The sequence below is a fragment of the Malaclemys terrapin genome, chromosome 9 (genome assembly GCF_027887155.1).
Source record: "Malaclemys terrapin pileata isolate rMalTer1 chromosome 9, rMalTer1.hap1, whole genome shotgun sequence".
NCBI classification, from domain to species: Eukaryota; Metazoa; Chordata; order Testudines; family Emydidae; genus Malaclemys; species Malaclemys terrapin.
Window position 1 is genome coordinate 102,283,307 of NC_071513.1, and position 19,000 is coordinate 102,302,306.

Genomic DNA, 19,000 nt, shown 5'->3' on the forward strand with positions numbered 1-19,000 from the left:
CGAAGGGTCGGTACTGCAGTCCCGGAGCCATTCATGGGAATTTACAGGCTGAATCAAACAGAAGGTCCATCAGGACCTTGTCTCTGACAGCAGCCAGCACCAGCTGCTTCAGTGGAAGGCGCAAGAAACTGCCCGATAGCCGTGATGGGATAACTTGCCCCCGAGAACATTTCCTCCTGAGTAAAGCCAGATGATTATATTTTTTCAGATGAAACTCTTCTGTTGGGGGGAAATGCAGATTTCACAACACTGCAACATTTCACGAATTCATGTCAGTTTCACTTGATTGTTCTGGCAGGGGGAAAAAACCAAAACCAAAAATCCAGATAAAAGTTGGAATAGTTCATTCCAGTGTTTTCTAAACTAAACATTTTGATTTTAGGGGCCCAAATCACTTTTTGTTATGAAATTTCCTTTGATTTTACTTCATTTTAAATGCAAAATCATTCTTAAAAGCAACTCCAAATCAAAACAAAATGTTTTGTTCAGCCCAAAGCAATTTTTGGTTTGCCAAAAATTCCAAAATGCTGGTTTTGGGTTGACTGTCAGCAGCCAAAAACTCCATTCTTCACACCGCTCTGCTCCTGATCCCCACGGATCATCATCAGCAGTTTATTTTTCGTCTGTGCAATCATTTCTGTTGAAAATATTCATTTTTCAGTGCAATTTTAAGTTTTAAGCAAACTTTCTCTCCTTTTTTTCAAACTGGAAAAGGGAGATGGGGAAGTAGAAAGTGAGAGGAAGTTTTTTTTCCCCCCACCTCCACTTCCTCTCACTTTTCTTCCCCCCACCCTGCCTCTGTTTCTGGTGGGGGTGGGGGATTTTTTTTTTTTAAGAGGGCTTTTTCCAACCTAATTTAAACGGAAAAAAAATCATTCTGGAATTTTACAGTGCAAAACAAAGAATTACATGAAAAAAATCAAATACAACAAATCTTTCCTATTTAATTTTTTTCATTAAGCATATTTGCCTCTTTACAATCCGCTCAGTGTATAGCCCATCTAAAATGCCCATTCTTTTTTCATCACCCGGACACCAGTTTCAATTCAGGCTAGATCAGTAGTGACCAGTGTGTCACGGGATGCCTCAGTCCCTCATATCCCTTCTGGAAGTAGCTCTCCCTTGCCAGGGTTAAGGCACATTGGCAAAGCACTGCAGGGACGCTTGCCCTGCCGGTTCCCATGCTATGGCTGCTGTGTGGATAGAGTGCTTTGAACAAATCTGGCACCATTCATCAGCATTAAAGGAAATAAAGTACATCTTGCGCTATCCTCTGCATGTCCATGATCGATCAGCAAAGGAGGTTTCCTTTATTATTATTTTTTTTCCATCTCAAGATGTTACACTGAGGCCCTAATTCAACTACTTTGCAAATGGTAAAACATCTGCCCCCAAGTGAGACAATAGCATAAAACCAGAGCATGCTGCAAAAAGTGAGCATTAAGTCAAGTACTGTAGAACGTCACTGACCCCCGCTGGGTTGGGAGACCCATTGCAGGCTACCCGTTTCTGGGGACTGGCAAATAACTAGTCAGGCACAAGAAAACAATCAAGTCTCCTGCATTGCAACAGGTACCTAGTCAGTGCTGGGTCGTCATCAGAAGCTCAGATCAGATCAAGCTTTGTGGGAAATCCAGGTCCAATCTTTACAGGTGGCTCTTATGACTGGAACCGACTCAGTCAAACCCCAGATGTGGACATTAGGAATGCGCTAGTCCTCACCTGACCTTTGGAGCTCGGCCCCGTCATGGTCGCAGTGATTTAGGAAAATTACTTTGGACCACGCTGGTAAATGCACTGTATTCTGCTTAGTAAAACTGATGGGATAACCTGCGCTTGAGCCTTTTGTGATGCATGGGGAAGAGAGGACTTAGGTTCAAGGGGTTTTTCACCAGGCATAAGAGGCATTATTGCAATGCCATTGTTCCAGGGAGCACAGGGGGTTGCTCCCTCCTAATGCCTCAATGAAATCAAAGGAGCCAGGGAGCGGGGGGCTGCTTCCCACCCTCCTTCCTCTCAGAGCTTGCCCAGGCACCCTGGGGTGACAGCACAGTTTGGCAGGAAGCACATTCCTCGTGCCTACTGGGGAGTTGTGATCAGGTTCGTATCCGCTGAGGCCCGGAGCACTTTGTACTGTGGAGAAAGAGAGAGCCTTGTGGGTAAGGCACTGGACAGGGCCTCAGAAGATCTGGCTTCAGTTTCTGGCTCTGCCACAAACTCCCTGGGTGACCATGGGCAAGTTGACCAATCTGAGCCTCAACTCCGCATCTGCAGTAGCACTGACAGGGTGTGGTGAGGATTAATGCCCCAATGCTTCTGAGTTGCTCCAATAGGAACAGTGGGTGAGCAGCGTGGGAAAGTCTCTGAGAAGGTATCAGGAAGGCTTAGAGACGAGGTGGGTGATGGGATCTTTTATTGGGACAGCTTCTGTTGGTGAGAGAAACAAGCTTTTGAGCTCCACAGAGCTGAAGAAAGAGATCTGAGGAGCTTGAACCTTCTCTCTTTCACCAACAGAGGTTGGTTCAATAAAAGATATTCCCTCCCCCACCTTGTCTCTCATCTCCTGAGGCCAATACGGCTACACCAGCACTGCAAACAAAAGTGAAGCTTTAGTAAGATGAGGCCTCACCATTGCCCTGCGTGGGCCGAGACCACCAAGGCATATTGGAAACGTCTCAGGTTTGCAGATAAGTGAAATGAGATAACGAGGTTGTACTGTGGTTAGGGGGTGAAAACAATGAGCAAGCTTTGCTGTTACTGGAAATGGTCAGAACGGTCATCACAGAGACCTGTGCATCAGGCCTCCTCTGTAGTTGAGATAAAATAAGAGGATGTAGGAAAGTAGTCAGTAATTAAATCACAGCTTTTGATTTAATTCATGGAGTGTTACAAACATGCCTCGAAGCACCAAGCATCTATGAACGACGCGTGTCCGTTGACGTCTGCCGAAGCAGCGAATTAAGATGAATCTGTCTAACGTCCAAACGTTGCATAAGACGACCGATGTGTCCGACCTGCAGCTGTCAAATGATGAAACTTCAGTGCAGTGAGCTCATTGCTAAGGGATGAGTAACTGCCAGGAAAGCTGGGTCAAAAACCAAAAGAGGACAGGTGGGAGGAGTAGAGGGACGTGTCCGAGAACATCGTATAATTGAATTCACCCTATCGGGCGTTTATGTAAATCATCTATCAGCTTAGGTTAAAATTGACTGGAAAATTTGAGGCCAAAATTTGAGGGAGCCCAATCCTGCTTCCTGTAAAACCAATGGCAAATCCCTCACAAACTCCAGTGGGGTTAGGGATTATCACACACATTACAAGGTCAAGACTTTGAGAAGTGACTAGTGAATCTGTGTGTCTGGGGTTTTTTGTTATTCAATTAGAATATACCAAGCCCCAATCCTCCAAATCTAAGTCCCTTTTAAGGTGTCTAAAATCAGGCACCTCAGATCCCTAATCACTTCTGAAAGACTTGGCCCCAAATTACTCCAGGAGTCAAAACGATAGTGTTGAACCGTAGGCAGGGCTGAGGTATGAACCCAGGTCTGCAGCAGTGTTGAAAAGTAGAGCTGATTCATGAACCTGACCATCTGCTAGGCTTGTTGGGAGCTCCGGCCCAAGGGCAGAGCTTCTGAAAGGGACGTTCGCTAGCATCCAAGGGAGAACGCTTCTGCATAGCTGGGTTAGTTCCTCCCCAGGGTCTGCTGCTGTGGGAATTCCACCTGGGAGAAGGCTATGGCAGTGCAACCTGCCTACAGCCCCATGCCACCAGCCTCCAAAGTGGAGGCACTGTCTTGGGAGGGGTCATTTCCAAGGCACCCTTCCCTAGCATAACCCCTTTTGGACGAGCACCTCCTTTCCTCAGCCAGATGGTAATATTCACTCTCTTCCAGAGCAAAGCTTCCCCTCGTGTCAGCTTGGGCAAAATCAAGGAGCCTGTTGTGTGCATGGCCAGTAGAACATTAACCAGAGCTCCAGGAGTTCTGGGTTTTGTTTTGAGCTCTGCCACAGTAGCATGGACTTGTACAAGTGTCTCACCCCTGTTCGTTAAGGGAGGCAGTGTAACATAGTGGGTATAGCACTAGATTGGGACTTGGGAGCCTGGATGTTAGTCTCAGCTATACCATTGATGTGCTGGGGGACCTTGGGCAAGACACTTCCCTTCTCTGTACCTCGGTTTTCCGCATCTGCAAAACAGAGCTAATGATAGTGCTTGCTTCCTTTGAGAAATGTTATATGGTGGAGCTAAGTAATAGCTCTCTCTGTGCCCCGTTTCTCTAATTCTATTGGGGATAACCATGGCTACCTTGCATGGGGCTGTGAGGATTAACAGATGCTTGTGGAGTGCTTGAAAACCCTGGATGAAAGTCACTGGAGAAGGGGGGGAGGAACCTTGTTGTTTTGTTGACTTATGGTCAACGTTGTCCTCGAAATGCTGTTTTCGCGTCAATATTTCTTCATTAGGAATAATGATTTTTCCACATCCATTGCCAGCCGATTCAAAACTGTCCAAAAGGAAGATGTGTCATGAATTCCTAAAACACACTTGCTGGAGAGCTCCTAAGCAGAGATGATTAGAAAAATAGCACTGGAGAATATACCAGGGTCTTGAGAATGCCAGAGGAGCTTTTAGCTTGATATTTGGTGCAATGTATTTACATATGAAAATACTGTAATACACTTTGGTAAAGGCAATGTATTCTATTTCTTCTCGTTTATTGTATCCCAGCAGCAATGAAAACCAGGGAGGACATTGGGTTGATCGAAGGAAATTTAAGTGTAATCAATAAGCATCAGGGGATGTGACCTTGTTTTGATTAACTGTGGTATACTCTACAGTCTAGAGACATTTCTTTGAATGCATGAATGTAAACCCTTTTGTGGGTGCAGGTCCATTTGCTTTCTACTCATTCTTATGATTTCTGTTTATATGGTTTTGGCTGAGTGCTGTACCCACAATGAGAGACTATCACTGCCCCCAAAGAACTTACAGTCTAAATAGATAAGACAGACATATGTTGTGTTATCCCCATTTTACAGATGGGAAACAGAAGCGCAGAGATATTGGTCCAAGAGCACAAGGTCATACTGGCTTATAGCCCTCCTTACCGTGCTAGAACGGCTCGGGTGTGTTATAGACAACGATAGATCCTGTTTAAAAGAAGGACCGAGTGTTGGGTCATTTCACCATGGTGACGGGTCACGGTTGTGTTCTGGCGTTCCTCCCTCTCACGCTGACCAAAGGAAGAGACTTCCCGTAATTGGGGAAGAGGCGCGCGGGGACCCGTGCGGGCTTCTCCCTCAGTCATGTCAGGTTCAGGGGGAGGTGAGAAAGCAGCCACTTCCAGGAGAGCTCTCCCAGCAGTAGTAGGGACAGGGCAGAAGGCTTAGTTGGGGCTTCCCTCCACCTCCCTGGACCCATGTCATAATACTCCAGAGCTTTGTGTAACCGAGACCCCATTTGGGTTGAGTTAGGAAAGTGACAGAAGAAAAGGCTGGTGCTATTGCTGTCCACCAGTTTCCACTATGAAACTATCACCTATAGTGGCCCCTGCTGTTGGCAGCTCCTCAGAGAGCTCTCAGTGGACACAGACTGAACTCCCCCTAAAACCTGTCCCTGCAGGTTAAGACTGAGGCCCATTGGTTGGGGCAGCCTGAAGGAAGCATGCCCTGGCCGTGCTGCACCCGCTCCAGGCATTGGAGAACTCCAAGAGTGGCTGCCAATACAACCCATTTCAGCAGCGCTGGGGAAAAGAAAGCTAGAAGGGGGGAAAAGAAAATGGTGACGCTGCACAGATCCATCTTGGTGACGTTTAATGTTAGTTTCGTCGTTTGTCTTTAACCTGCCTTTAAAGGGCTGTCTGTGTCTTTGTCTCTGTCGGAAGCAACTGGGTCATGTTGTTCTGTGTTGCTATTGTAATATGCCACCCACTATTTTTCTCATAGGTTGTTTTTGTAATCGTTGTGTGCAATCTGTTTGTTCTCAGAGTTTTGCGTGCCTAGCCTTTCCTGGTAAGTAATACTACTTGGACTCAGGTATAGACATTAACTAGTTGGTTGCAGGCAGTGGGAAAATAATGAGAAAGGAAACATGGGGTCTTTAACTGAGGTGAATCTAGCCACAAATTTGTTCACAATTAGCGATGGTCTTGTGTGATTGGCCCGCAGGAAAAGTATACCTTCATTCTTTGCAGCAACAATAGTAGAGAGTGCATTATCTGTCACATGGATTGTTTTTTTCGTCTCATAGGCTGATTGTGCCATAGAGGTTTCAGCTAAAAAGAGGCCATATGTTGAACGGTATTCAGTGCTTGCAGTTTCCATTGACTTCCCAGGGGCTACAGGTATTCAGCTTTGGTCAAAACCAGGCCCAGAGGCGGCCAATGTTTTCAGTCATGGGGGCCTAGAGATGGGACCCTAAGTCTGTATTTTGGCACATGAGTACACAGAAGTGGCGTGGGAGGGGGAGGGTTCAGAAGTAGTGAACACCCACAAATCCTGAAAATCAGGGCACTTGTATGTATTTCTATGTCTAAATATGGATTTAGAAACCGACCTTTAGGCTCCCAGGTTTGAAAATTTTGGCTTAAGTGACTTTCTCCCCGGCTACCGGTAGCAGAGCTGAGAACAGACCTTACATCTCCTGATGCCCAGCATCCATCCTGCCCGTTGCACCTCATGCCATGCAGCCGTCCCGCAGGATCCCAGTTTACGCACAGACTTATGAAGACGTTTTTGGGCCCTTCAGCTCTCCCGTGTGACTGGTTCCAGCAGCACCTCTGTCTTCAGACGTAACAGTGAAAGCTGGGAACCACTAATAAATTAAGATGGGTTAGGCTCAGCTAATACCTGGATGGGAATTTCTGTGGAAAAACCCGGAATGGCTGAAGCTATGTGGGCTGGAGAAAGCTAGAACATCAGAAGTCCTGGAGGAAAACCTTAGGAGCAACCAAGTACTTCCCTGGCCCCTGTAATAGTATGTGAGCACCTGGTTCAAATCCCCGCTCCAACTCAGGCAGTTGGTGGCTCAGCTGGGAAATGAACCCAGATTTCCCACGTCCCAGTCCAGAGCCTTAACCGGGAAAGTAGCCTGCAAATAGCTTGCTGTAGCAAATGAAAGTGACACACTGGCCGGAGGAAGAGGTATATTCAAGTGCATGGGAACTGGCTGAATGATGAATGGAAGAAGGGGGAAAATCCGATGCGGCATGTTCCATTCACATGTTAACAAAGGAAACTGAGAAGTGTTTGCATAGACATTACATTACTCTGAGTCCAAATGCCTCATAAAAATGATACCGGATGATCACAGAATGGCACACTGGGGAGGTTAAATTCTCCTGGAGAATAGTCCCTCGGGAAGAACACTGTGTGAAGTAATACACTAATGGCTTTCAATTTCATGTTTTGTATAGAGAGATATTAACTGCTCCCCAGACATCACTTCTTATTACAGCAATGCTGCGTAAGCACTTTGGATGAGATCACTGAGCACTCTTGGCCTTGTCCACCCAGAGAAGGGAGGGTAACGGGGGGCTCTGTCATGTCACAGATGAAAAAGACCTTTTTAGTCCATTTCATCTGTCTCCTTGCTGCAGAGAGACTGCTCCATGGTCCTCGTTGTTAGGAAACTTTTCCACCGCTTTCTCACCACATACCGCACCCTAAATTACTCCTCTCCCAGCACGGCAAGGGACGGCCGTGTAAGAGGAAGCATAGTGAAGTGGTTAGAGCATGGGGCTGTGAATCAGGATACCAAGAGTGAATGATCTATAAAGTATCAGAGTGGGAGCCGTGTTAGTCTGGATCTTTAAAAAGCACCAAAGAGTCCTGTGGCACCTTATAGACTAACAAATGTATTGGAGCATAAGCTTTTGTGGGGGGATACCCACTTCGTCAGATGCATGCGTCTGACGAAGTGGGTATTCACCCATGAAAGCTTATGCTTCAATACATTTGTTAGTCTATAAGGTGCCACAGGACTCTTTGATCTACAAAGCTAAGCTTAAAGGGAAAAAAATCTATTTATTCCCCTGTGACAGGGTGAACTCACCCTGCACCGGATGGGGAAGGGTTAACTCCTCACAGTGGGTAGAGGAGGCCACGCCCCTACATCCCTACCGGGCATGCTCCAGGTGTAGCAGCAGTATAAGAGGGAGCAGCCCGGCACAGTCTGGGCTGACTGCTGGAGAAGAAGGATGCTCCTTGCTGGCTCCTGCCCCGGAACCACTGGAGCCCTGGACTGTGGAAGTCAGAGGTCCAGGGCCCATTCAGTACTGCACTAGACAAGGTCCCCCCCACCCTGTCACATCCCCCCAGCTGGGCTTCCTAGTGTGCTCCTATCTGCTCTCTGACCTAGAGTATTCCCACCGGGTTGCACAGAGTGTAAGCTCTTTGTGGCGGGATCTGTATTATGTCCCTCACAGCGCCAACTACACTGATGCAACTTCACAAATAAGAATGATTTGGGTTCCATTCCAAGCTCTCCTAAGAGCTCTCAAACGTCACCTTGCCCTCATCCTGAAGGGTCTTAAAGTGCCGCCCATGATTTATGTCCTGGATCCGCTTTACTTGCTGCTGAAACGCGCTTGCCCAGCACAACAGCACCATGCACTAGTTTGGGACAGGCAGTGAAGAAGCTGTAAGCGCACGGGTATTAATGTCATCATCTCTTCCATGCACAGCTGTAGACAGTTCAGCCACCTGGACAATTGAGCAGGCAGATTTTTTATTAAACTTTACAGGGGTTTTAATTTTTAAGACAGATACACACGCGCCACTAAATTAATGCCCGTTTTGTGGTTGGGTTATTTAATTATTTGAAAGGACATCTTTCAATTGAATGTGTGATACCATTTGAACAGCTATCTCCTGGCCATCGTCCTGCTCTCTTTGCATAGTCTTCACTTCCCTAGCAACCGTCTCACTCCACTTGCCAAGTCCCAAATGTGTGATGCAATATTGTCCCACTGTTCCCTTCTGCTCCCCCACCTGTCTATCCAGCCGTCGTCTCTTGTCTTGTATTTAAATTGGAAACCTTTGGGACGAGGACCGTGATTTTGTTCTGCGTTTGTACAGCGCCTACCACCATGTGGTCCTGGTCCATGACTGTGTCTTCTAGGTGCTATAGTAATACAAATTATAAATAATACTGTCTGACAAGACCCAAAAGGAGGGACACAGAAATTATTCTTGCAGGAAACTAGATATGTCCATGAAATCTCCTCCTTTAGTGGGGTTGAAACCTAAGCTTCTGTAAATTAGAGTGACCACATAGCAAGTGCGAATAATCAGGATACTTTTTTCGGGGGGGGGGGGTATAGTTGCCTTGCCGATACAAGACAAAGCCCCTAATATTGGGACAGTCTCGATTATATTGGGATGTCTGGTCACCCTACTGTAAATCTTTATTGCTCTGTTGAACTCTGTGGAATTATGCTGAATTTCACCAGCTGAGAACTTGGCACTATCTCTGTTCCATAATTCTGCATGTCTGAGCTAAATCATTATCCACGCTGAATGCTAGCGGTGTGGAACATCAGCAATCAGCAGCGTGGAACAGCAGAGTGGGGCTGAAATGAGCGATGTCCCTCGGAGCTGTGCTTGTCACTGCGTTGAGTACTCCCACCTTCCCCTTTTCAGCGCCTGTACCACAGGCTTCTTTTCGGAAGTGCCCTTTCTCGTGAGCTAAGCAACTTCACTCAGCCTCCCTCCCCTTTCAAACATGCGTCCCACAAAGCACTTCTGCATCAACCTCTCCAAGCCCGGTCCGTTGTCCGTGCCTGCCGTGTCTTGTCTCTGTGTGCGCGCCCTGGATTGTCTGTTTCTGTAGAACTGTAAGCCCGCAGCGCAAGAGATAGGTGTTGCAATCTCCCTAGCCATTCAGTCCTTAATTTCTTTGTTACGACCCCCACCAATGGTGCGCACTGCGTTGGCGGTTCCTGGGGTGAGAATCCAGGGAGCTGCATTGAGACTGCTCATGTAGACCACCAAACAGCCTCCCATAGGTGACGAGTGTTAGTCCCCATTGGTATGGGCTGCATTCGATGTGATGACATACAAGTGAAAGGCACCAGAGCCTGGGGTCCGGCCCCAGAGTCATCTGATCCTCCAGAACGTGCAAATCTTTGCTAGGCATGAGATTGTTCTTTGCGGCTGAGGGCAGGAATTGTACATGACCATGTTGTGACATTGTATCTCAAGCTAGCACCCCGGAATCGCCATATTCACCACTTTGAGATAATTATGACATCTCTTCTCCTCTCTTTCCCCCCAGGCCGCTGTTCCCGTTGCGGTGAGAACGTTGTCGGGGAAGGCACTGGCTGCACCGCCATGGACCAAGTGTTCCATGTGGAATGTTTTACCTGCATGACCTGTGGCAACAAGCTCAGAGGCCAGCCTTTCTACGCGGTGGAGAAGAAAGCGTATTGTGAACCCTGCTACATCGTAAGTGCCGAGGCTCCTTTCCAACGTGAATACGAACCAACAGAGTTTAGACATCTGTCGATACTCCCCTCCCTACTGTAGATTGCAGCATTGCCGTACAAGTAAGGGTGAGCAACTCAACTTGCATAGAGTAAGAACAGACCCATCCATGATGTTCAGAAACAAGTTAAAAAAAAATCCCCCTTTCCCTCTTGCACATGATTTCTGGTGTCCAGCCAAGCCTTGAAACAAACATGCCAAAATAGAAAGAAGTTATTCTTGTGATAATCTCAGCCTGGCTGGGAAGAGAAGTAACAGCACTCTTAGGAGAAATCCCTGTTCCCAAAAGCTTTCCACTGTAAGAGACCTGATTCTGAAGTCCTTGGGTCAGCAAAACTCCCACTGAAGGAGGGGGGAGACTGAAGGATCACGATGTAACTTTGCAACCCCACAAGACGATAAAAGCCGCCGAACAGCATCCAAACTTTAGGCCCCATCCATTGCCCTTTGAAATCAGGAGGAGTCCATCAACCAGTTTCAAGGGCCTTTGAATCCAGATGCCTTTTGCGATTCACCCATTACCCATTAAAGAGTCTGCATTTAGCATGCCCTGGTATTTTGACGGTTTGGGTGAAAAAATTAGTTATAATCCCTGTATTTAGAATAAGTGAAGCTGCAGAATATCGCAGAAAAATTCTGTGGAGATCAATGAATCATCTTTGTGTAGATTTCTCTCTAATTCCTAGAACCCTTTCTCTCAACACTGGCTTTTGTCAAACATCCCTCAGTTATATTTATTCTCCCCTAATTGCAAGGTGAGGGGCTTCAGCCAAGGTAACTAAGGCCCCAACGTCGAGTTTCTTTTGCAAGCTGAGGAGCCCGTCCTGCAAGGAGCTGAGTGCCTCCCATGAGATGCTGAGCACCCCGCATTCACATTGATGTCAGTGGGGAAATGAGGGTTGGGCACTTCCCAGAATCAGGCCTTCATGAGACCCGGTATCTGAAACCCATTTGCTACTTGCTAAAAGCTTTAGTTCCTCGGTAACATTCTTTCATCGCTTTTTTATTATTTATTATCATTACTACTTCAGAGCATGGTAACAATGCCTCATTATGCCTTGCCATTGCGACATGTCCTTTGCAGTGGGATTATCGCTAAAGTGTTGAATGCAATAATGGAGGATTGATGCTGCCTTATTTACAGTGGCAATGGTGGATGGTCCCGGTTAATTGGCTCTTAAAAACTAAATGATTTTTTGATTGAATATGTGCTTTTAAACCATTTCTCCTTTTAATGTTAGCATTAAAATTATTGTGCCATCAAATCTTTAAGGTTAATTTTGTGGCACGTGTGTTGGCCCTTGGGAGGAGACCATAATTCATTGCAAGGTGTGTCGTAATACACTTGGGGCAGTGCTTTATATCACTGAAGTTAAATGTCTCATTGACTTCGGGCTGGGATCTGCTAGGAGGTTAATACTATTTTTTTTTTAAACCAGGGATGATTTCTTCACTGCGCATCTGCTTTAGTTTGGGAGAACATCTGCATTAGCCACTGTAATAATGGGTTGAGATTATTTAATCCTATTACTTATACACTTCATTAGCCTGAGTGAATTGTTGGCAAGGGTTCAGTAAACTTCCTACGTTGGGAGATAAAAGGATGAGAGGAAAAATACAGAAGGATTCTGTTCATCTTCTTTCAAATTTATCGTCTATCTTTTTAAGGGATAAAGCAATGATAATTGCTTGGCTGCATCTGCAATAGTAAATTCCACACTACAGCTTTGAACACAGAGGAAAGGATAAACTTTTTATTTTTATAGCTTCTTTGAAATGATTAGGCAAAAAAAAAAAAAAGTGTCCTTTAAATGTTCACCTGCACAAGCCACAAAAAAAGAAGCTTAAAGGCCTGGCACAAAACACTCCCGGGAATCCAGTCTGTTGCTGATGTGAAAACAACATTAATGGCGTTACATACCCATAGCATGACATAAATAGGGGCAGTGATTTTAAACATCCAGATGGGGAAACTGGAGTCAAGAGTTTGACATCTGATTCAGCAAAGCCCTTAAGCATGTGCTGGACTTTAAGCCCGTGCCTAAGTCCCATTGTCTGACCTTGTCTGAAATGGCACATAAGCATGTATTTTCAAAACATGCCTCGCTGACTTCAGAGCCTACGTGCCATTTCAAAAGCAACTCCGGAGTCCACGTCTCCTTGAACGTCAGTTTCAAACTATGTGCTTTGCTGCGTTGGGGCCTGAATGATGTGCCCAGGGCTGCATGGCAAATCAGCGACTGAACCAGGCTTAGAAAGTAGAGGCCAAATTCTCAGCTGGCATAAATGAGCATAGCTCAGGAGAGCTACCGCAATTAACACCACCGGAGGTTCCGGCCCCAGGAATTCTTGGCTTCTGTTCCAATACTCAAACCACTAAACCAGGCTGCCTCTCTGAGATTTGCCTCATCCAGATTTATAAACCAGGAACTGTTTGCTCTTCTGATAGTTTGCTCTGAGTGATTGCACCATGCGTGTCTGCATAGTCAGGCCACAGGCAAATAAAATGTTTTTGAACAATTAAAAATTGGCAAATGTTTCCGATGTTACTCTTGTGGTGGGGGAGCAGTAGTGAAGCCATAGTTAAGGTTGCAACAGAAATTATGTTTAATTGGTCAATATCAGTGATCTGGTGTTTAAAAAAGAAGTGAGTAAACTAACCTAAACTAAAGTACATATTCCCCCAGTGAGAAGTTGGTAAACTCCAGTTACCCATGTTTACCCTATGCTACTGGTCAATATTGACGATAAAAGCCTGCAAAGGTATCTCTCTGGTTTTGTTTATCATTGCCCCTCTTAACACAAAATGTTCAAACAGGGTCAGGTCCAAAACCTACTGCAGTCACTCACCCCTTGAAACAATTCCTTATCCCCATCTCAGAAAAAAAACGCCACCCGGGTCTTGAGAACTTGAGTTTGACCCTAGAATTAGTTCCTAACTTTTAAGCACCCAAACGAGAGCATTTAATACAGACCGATGACTATTGCATTGCAATTGCTAAATGCTACAAATGCATTTTTAATTCTGTTGCTCATGCTTTTGCTCAGTATTATTCATTTTATTCCTAAAAGACCACCAACCTCCCTCCATCAAGACACCTGCGGTCAGTTAAAAGCAGTTGTGATAAGCGAAGTGTTACCATCGGGCAATGTGTCACTCCCTATCACTACTACAGTCAATCTAACCCCTAAAATCTGACAATATGTCTCCGATCTAACTAGACCCTCCGATACGTGAGCCATGTAGCGCGGCTACAATCTGTTGTCAATGTTAATATACTTTTTCCCCCTTACAGAGCAATTTACTGCCAAAAGCCTTTCGTTTGCTTGCTCGGTATTTGGGGGAAGTTTTTGCATTGGGCTTCGTATAAAGAAGAGGTTAAGGGGAATATTGCAAACATTGTCATAAAAGATTGAAGAGCAAGATGTTAGAGCTGTGCCAGCTGTCTCCTTTCCAACTACAGTATTACCATAAGGACTGAACGCAAGGTTAGCCAGATATACTGGTCTGGCAGGGGATGCTGCTGTTTTGCAAATGGGAGTGTTTTTTGATGTCCTGATGACTTTCTCTGGGACATGGAAATTTCCTTGCATTCTTCATCCCTGCTTCTTGGCAATCACTCCCCGGTTGTAACAGTGAGTGATAAACGATCTGTAGGGCCAAGTCCTGAGAGATGCTGAGCACCTGTCGTTGCCACTGCCGGCAATAAGATGTTGAGTACCCTCCCAGGATTTCCCTCTGTTGTATGAGCGTCAAGGTCACCAAGTATCGGGCCTTGATGGAGCTGGCTGGGTGCCTTGGGGAAGAGGATGGGAGAAAGCGTAAAGAATTCTTCAGGCAAACCAGAAATATTCAGTAGTCAAAGCCGAGGGCCCTCAGAGAAGCACATCAGAAATTAGGGGGCTGGAAGCCATGAGCAGTGAAATAACAAAAGAGCAAAGTTGTCATGAGCCAGAGCTGCCCTTCCGTTTTTAACAACTCTACCTAGAACTGGGGAAGTCACACGGTGCTGTATTTCAGGCGCCGGGCCAAAACTCCGGAGATTTGGGTTCGATTCCTGCTTCAGCTGCAGGCTCCCCTATTTTCTCTTTCTGTGTTGTCAACTTTTCTCTTTCCTGGTGTTGTCAACTTCCCTGGAGACATCGCTTAGGGTAAAAAAAAAAAAAAATGTAAAATCACTCAGGAGACTGTCCCATTAATTTTCAGTGGGCCTTGAACTCTTAAGGTGTATTAGGTGATTATAATGATACTATAATATAGTGATATAGTATGTTTGCATAGCACAGTGGGGCCTGCGTTTAGTGTGTTGGTGATTTTTTTGCAGGAGGTCACGCTTGATGGTCTGGTGGTTCCTTCTGGCCTTGGACTCTGAGGCTACATCTACACTACGGGGGGGGGGTCGATTTAAGATACGCAAATTCAGCTACGCGAATAGCGTAGCTGAATTCGACGTATCACACCCGACTTACCCCACTGTAGGGACGGCGGCAAAATCGACCTCTGCGGCTTCCCATCGACGGCGCTTACTCCCACCTCTGCTGGTGGAGTAAGAGCGTCAATTCGGGGATCGATCCCCGAGAGGTCGATTTCTACCCGCCGATTCAGGCAGGTAGTGTAGACCTAGCCTGAATCTGCTCCCATTGAAATCAATGGCAGAACTCCCATTAATTTGGATGGGAGACGTTAGACCAGTGCTGATTGCTTCTGAGAGAGAGGGGCCTGTGAAGTAACGTTAGCGTGCACAGATCTCAAGTCTGAGGTCAATCCCCACTGTAAAATTACATCTGTCTTTTAAAAGAATTCTAATTCATGTATGTAGATATTTCAGCACGAATTTAGCGACAACGTAACAATTTAAATTGGACAAGAAAAGAGAAGCTATAATTTAAAGAATGTTTTATGATTTTTTTAAGCCCTTTATTCTTGTTTTTGTCAAGCGACATATTGAATTTGAGAGTAATTTATGGAAAGTGTTGCCTGTGTGGTGTTGCGAGTGCTCCGCAATTTGAATTTAAACTGCTCAATGGGATCATTAAGACTATTATGCATGTTTTCCCAAAGAGTTTGAATTCAAAGTGACAACTCGAACAGAAATATAAAGTCGTGCACTCCTTAAATCATGGAATGGGTTTGTCCTCAAAGAATTTAATTGAGATCAACATTATTCTGTACGCCCTATTTTAGGAGCTGCTGCTAATGTAACGTGATGCCCCTGAGTGGATTGTCAGCAGTGGGAATTGAACTTGAGATGTCAGGCTCTAAAAGACCCAGCTCTGTTAGCTAAGGCTGTAGCGGGCTCATCAGCATCCATCGTTGGCCCAGCCACCACTAGGGGGAACAGACTGCCACACCACGGCAGCATGGGTTACACTAGTACGCAGCAGTTGCTAGGGTTGCCAGTTTCGGTTGGATGTATTCCTGGTGGTTTCATCACATGGCGTAATCTTTAATTCCCGATTAATCTAGAATTCAGGACAATCCTGGAGGGCTGGCAGAACTGGTGCAGCCAGGATATAAGACAGAGCAGCTTCTGGAGCTGCTGTGGTTTACTCCAGGGACCTCCGGTAGCTCCAGAGTCCAGAGGGTGCAAAAATGGAAGAGGTAATAGTCACTGTGCCAGCACCTACCCCTAGGAACCTTTGCATGTTTGTTCAGAGCTAGGAAAGTTTGTTGATCCCGTCTTGCCCTTCACAGTCATCTGACAGCTTAGAAGAGTGGGAGGGGAAGAGATAAAGTGAATATTTTGTTTCTAGACAAAATGAAACGAGTATTTTTCCCTTTTCTTTTTAAAGTAAATAGTCTCCTTTCGAGTGTGTGGCTCTAAAAAAGAGACTGTGGGGGTGATGAGAGTACTATGCGGTAACTCCTCTATAGAGAAGCACGTGGGTCATTACAGAGAGGACAAGGACCAATTATACTCATTAGCCAACAAGGACAGAACAAGCTGTCCATGTGCTGAAGCTGCAGCAGGGAAAATGCCAGGAGAATGTGACGGAAAACTTCATAACACGGGGCCTTGCCAAGAGTGGTGATGGGATCACCTTGGCTGGGGATTTTCAAAGCCAGACTGGACACCTATCAATGAGGGGTGGTTTGAGGATAATGAGATCAATCTGTTTGCAATGCAGCAGGATGTGCCTCTGAAAATCCTTATTTCCACAGGCATGAGAATAGGGCCAGACGCTGTCTGCAGGCTGCCTTTTGAGACAAAGCAGGGGGGAATGTGTTAGCCAAATGCACATAATCCCAAATTAAACTCTCTCCCTACCTGCTAGAGCTCTGGGAGGAGGTGGTGCTGTCCAGTTAGCTCCGGAGTCCAGCTAGCAGAGGGCTTCGTGCTTCAAGGTGGGGAGCGATGTGGCTCCTTTTAACAGGAGCAGCATACTTGCCCCCGGCTTGTGTACTCTGCACTGTGCAGCATACCACCCCCGCCCTCTGGGCAGCAGACCCTACTTCTTGGAGGTGTGAGCCCTGAGAGCTGGTTGTTTGTTTAGATCATTTCCTTTAGTGTTTAAACCTGCCCCCGTCCCAGGCTCTGGTCGCCCCTACACAGACCTCCTGCAAAAAGATGGAAATATCAGGGGGAGGCAGGTTTTCATTGCTGGGGAGCCCTTGACTCTGCAAATCCCTTCCAGGCCGGTTTGACGGAGCCCGGCTCTTTTGCCCCTTGCTGCAGGGGGGGCAGGTTGCTTTCCAGGGAAGCTCTGTTCTCTTACTAAGCCGTGGACCCTCTGTTTGCTCTTTCAGCATTTGGGTGCATTTTACAAATTAAAAAAAAAAAAAAGACGTGCCAGGCAATGATTTGAGACACCCTGTTCGGGAAGGCCCTAACATTAGAAATGTTGGAGGCAGATGTTCTCTCTGTCACAGAAGTAGAATGAAGTGGTCAGGGACAAGCTGCTGTCCTGCAGTGTTAAACGACCACGTGTCCTCGGCTGGATTTCCCACCCAGTGGGGTGAGTTCCATTCAATAGCATTTCCTGTAAGGACAACACCCTCCCTTTCGGCTGGACCGGTGGGATTTTACAGGTCCAGGACTGTGCAGCTGCTAAAGGGATTGTTCTTCAATACATGGCACTGACTGCAGCTGCTCCCAGCTGTGCAGAGAGATTGCTGCTTAGGTGTCCTAGCTCGGGTGTCCTGCTGCTAGCAGACTGGTATGCTGCGATGGCAGACGTGCCGGAGAGAATCATCTCATTCATCGGAATCCATGTGGCATGGGAAGAATTTCTCTCTCCTTTAAAAGAAAACACTGACGCGTAAGGAGGCGAGGCAGGCTCAGTGCTCCAGGCACTCACATGGGCCTGTTTTTATTGGAGCCGCCTCCTCCTGTCACCAAACCACCTGTGTTTCTCCCCCTTTGTCGTTATTCCAGTAGCACCCAGAGCCCGCACTAATACTGGACCCGGTTGTGCTGAGCTAACACAGTGAGAGACAGTCCCTGCCCCAACGAACTCCCAGTGCAAACAGCCCCGGGTGGGGGAGAAGGTGGATTGTTATCCCTAAGGCCCAGAGACGTTCAGTGACTTGACTTGCCCAGGGTCACACAGAACCAGGAACAGAATCCAGCCCGTCTCAGTCCCAGTGTGGTGCCCATCATGCTGACCAATATCGTCTCATTGTTTCCGTACACTCCCTCCATCTGTCTCTTGTGTTATCCTTAGCTTATCAGCTCCTCGGGGCAGGACCGTCTTTTTGTTCCGTGTGTGGACAATGGCTAGGCTCCTGTGTGCAACGGTAATAGAAATCATTAACCACAAGCCCGTCTGTCCTCCACCGTCTCTGTCCTTTTGGAACCCGGACGCTCTGCTGCTTTAAGCGAGGGACTCTCTCTCTCCTTCAGGGGCGTGCAGCTGCTAGCGCAGTGGGGCTCTGATCCCTCACTAGGGTGATATACATCATAATGTGTGCGGGAGAGCTACGGGAGAGTGCTCTGCAGGTGCGGCAGGCGGGGAGGCGGTGTGACAGGATGGCATGTTATCAAGTGTTAATCATTGCTCATCCATCGCGCGTTGTTCTTGCCTTTCGTTTAAAATAGATAAGAGAGAATTATTTTAAGGCGGTGTTGATTTTCATAACTGCATGTGTAAAAGGTGCATTTATCATCTGTGTGTGTGTAATTCCATCCAGTCTGTGGTATTTAGCCATGGGGGCTATAAAGAAAGATAATGGCATTTAAGCCAGTTAATTCAGTTCTGAAAACCTGGTCTTGAATCAATAGGGGGTTCATTTTTTGCCTTTGGTTTAAGGGGGGGGGGAGGGAGGAAAGGGGGCGGGTTGGTTGCTTTGCACTTGGGCCAATACATTAGCATTGTACCACTGACCTTGTTAATAGCCAGAGTTACTGGTTAAAGGCCTTTGACCTGCCGCTGCTCCTTGCTAACGACGCTTTGAGTGTTCCAGCTGCTCTGCCTTTTCATAGTATGGATTTAGCAGGCCTGATTGATCCTTACCCAATTTTTTCAGAGAACAAAGAGTCTCACCTCTCTCGGAGCGAAAATGCCCCCCTGCTTA

General features: G+C 46.5%; 1 protein-coding gene across 12 annotated transcripts in view; it reads left to right on the plus strand.

Moving 5' to 3' along the window:
* Positions 1 to 19,000, plus strand: part of LPP (LIM domain containing preferred translocation partner in lipoma) — a 433,528-nt gene that overhangs the window by 361,356 nt on the left and 53,172 nt on the right. For all 12 annotated transcript variants that reach the window (XM_054039565.1, XM_054039572.1, XM_054039570.1 and 9 more), the window contains one exon: positions 10,277 to 10,446. In XM_054039565.1, the coding sequence (XP_053895540.1) occupies positions 10,277 to 10,446 (170 nt within the window). The remainder of the gene's footprint in view (positions 1 to 10,276; positions 10,447 to 19,000) is intronic.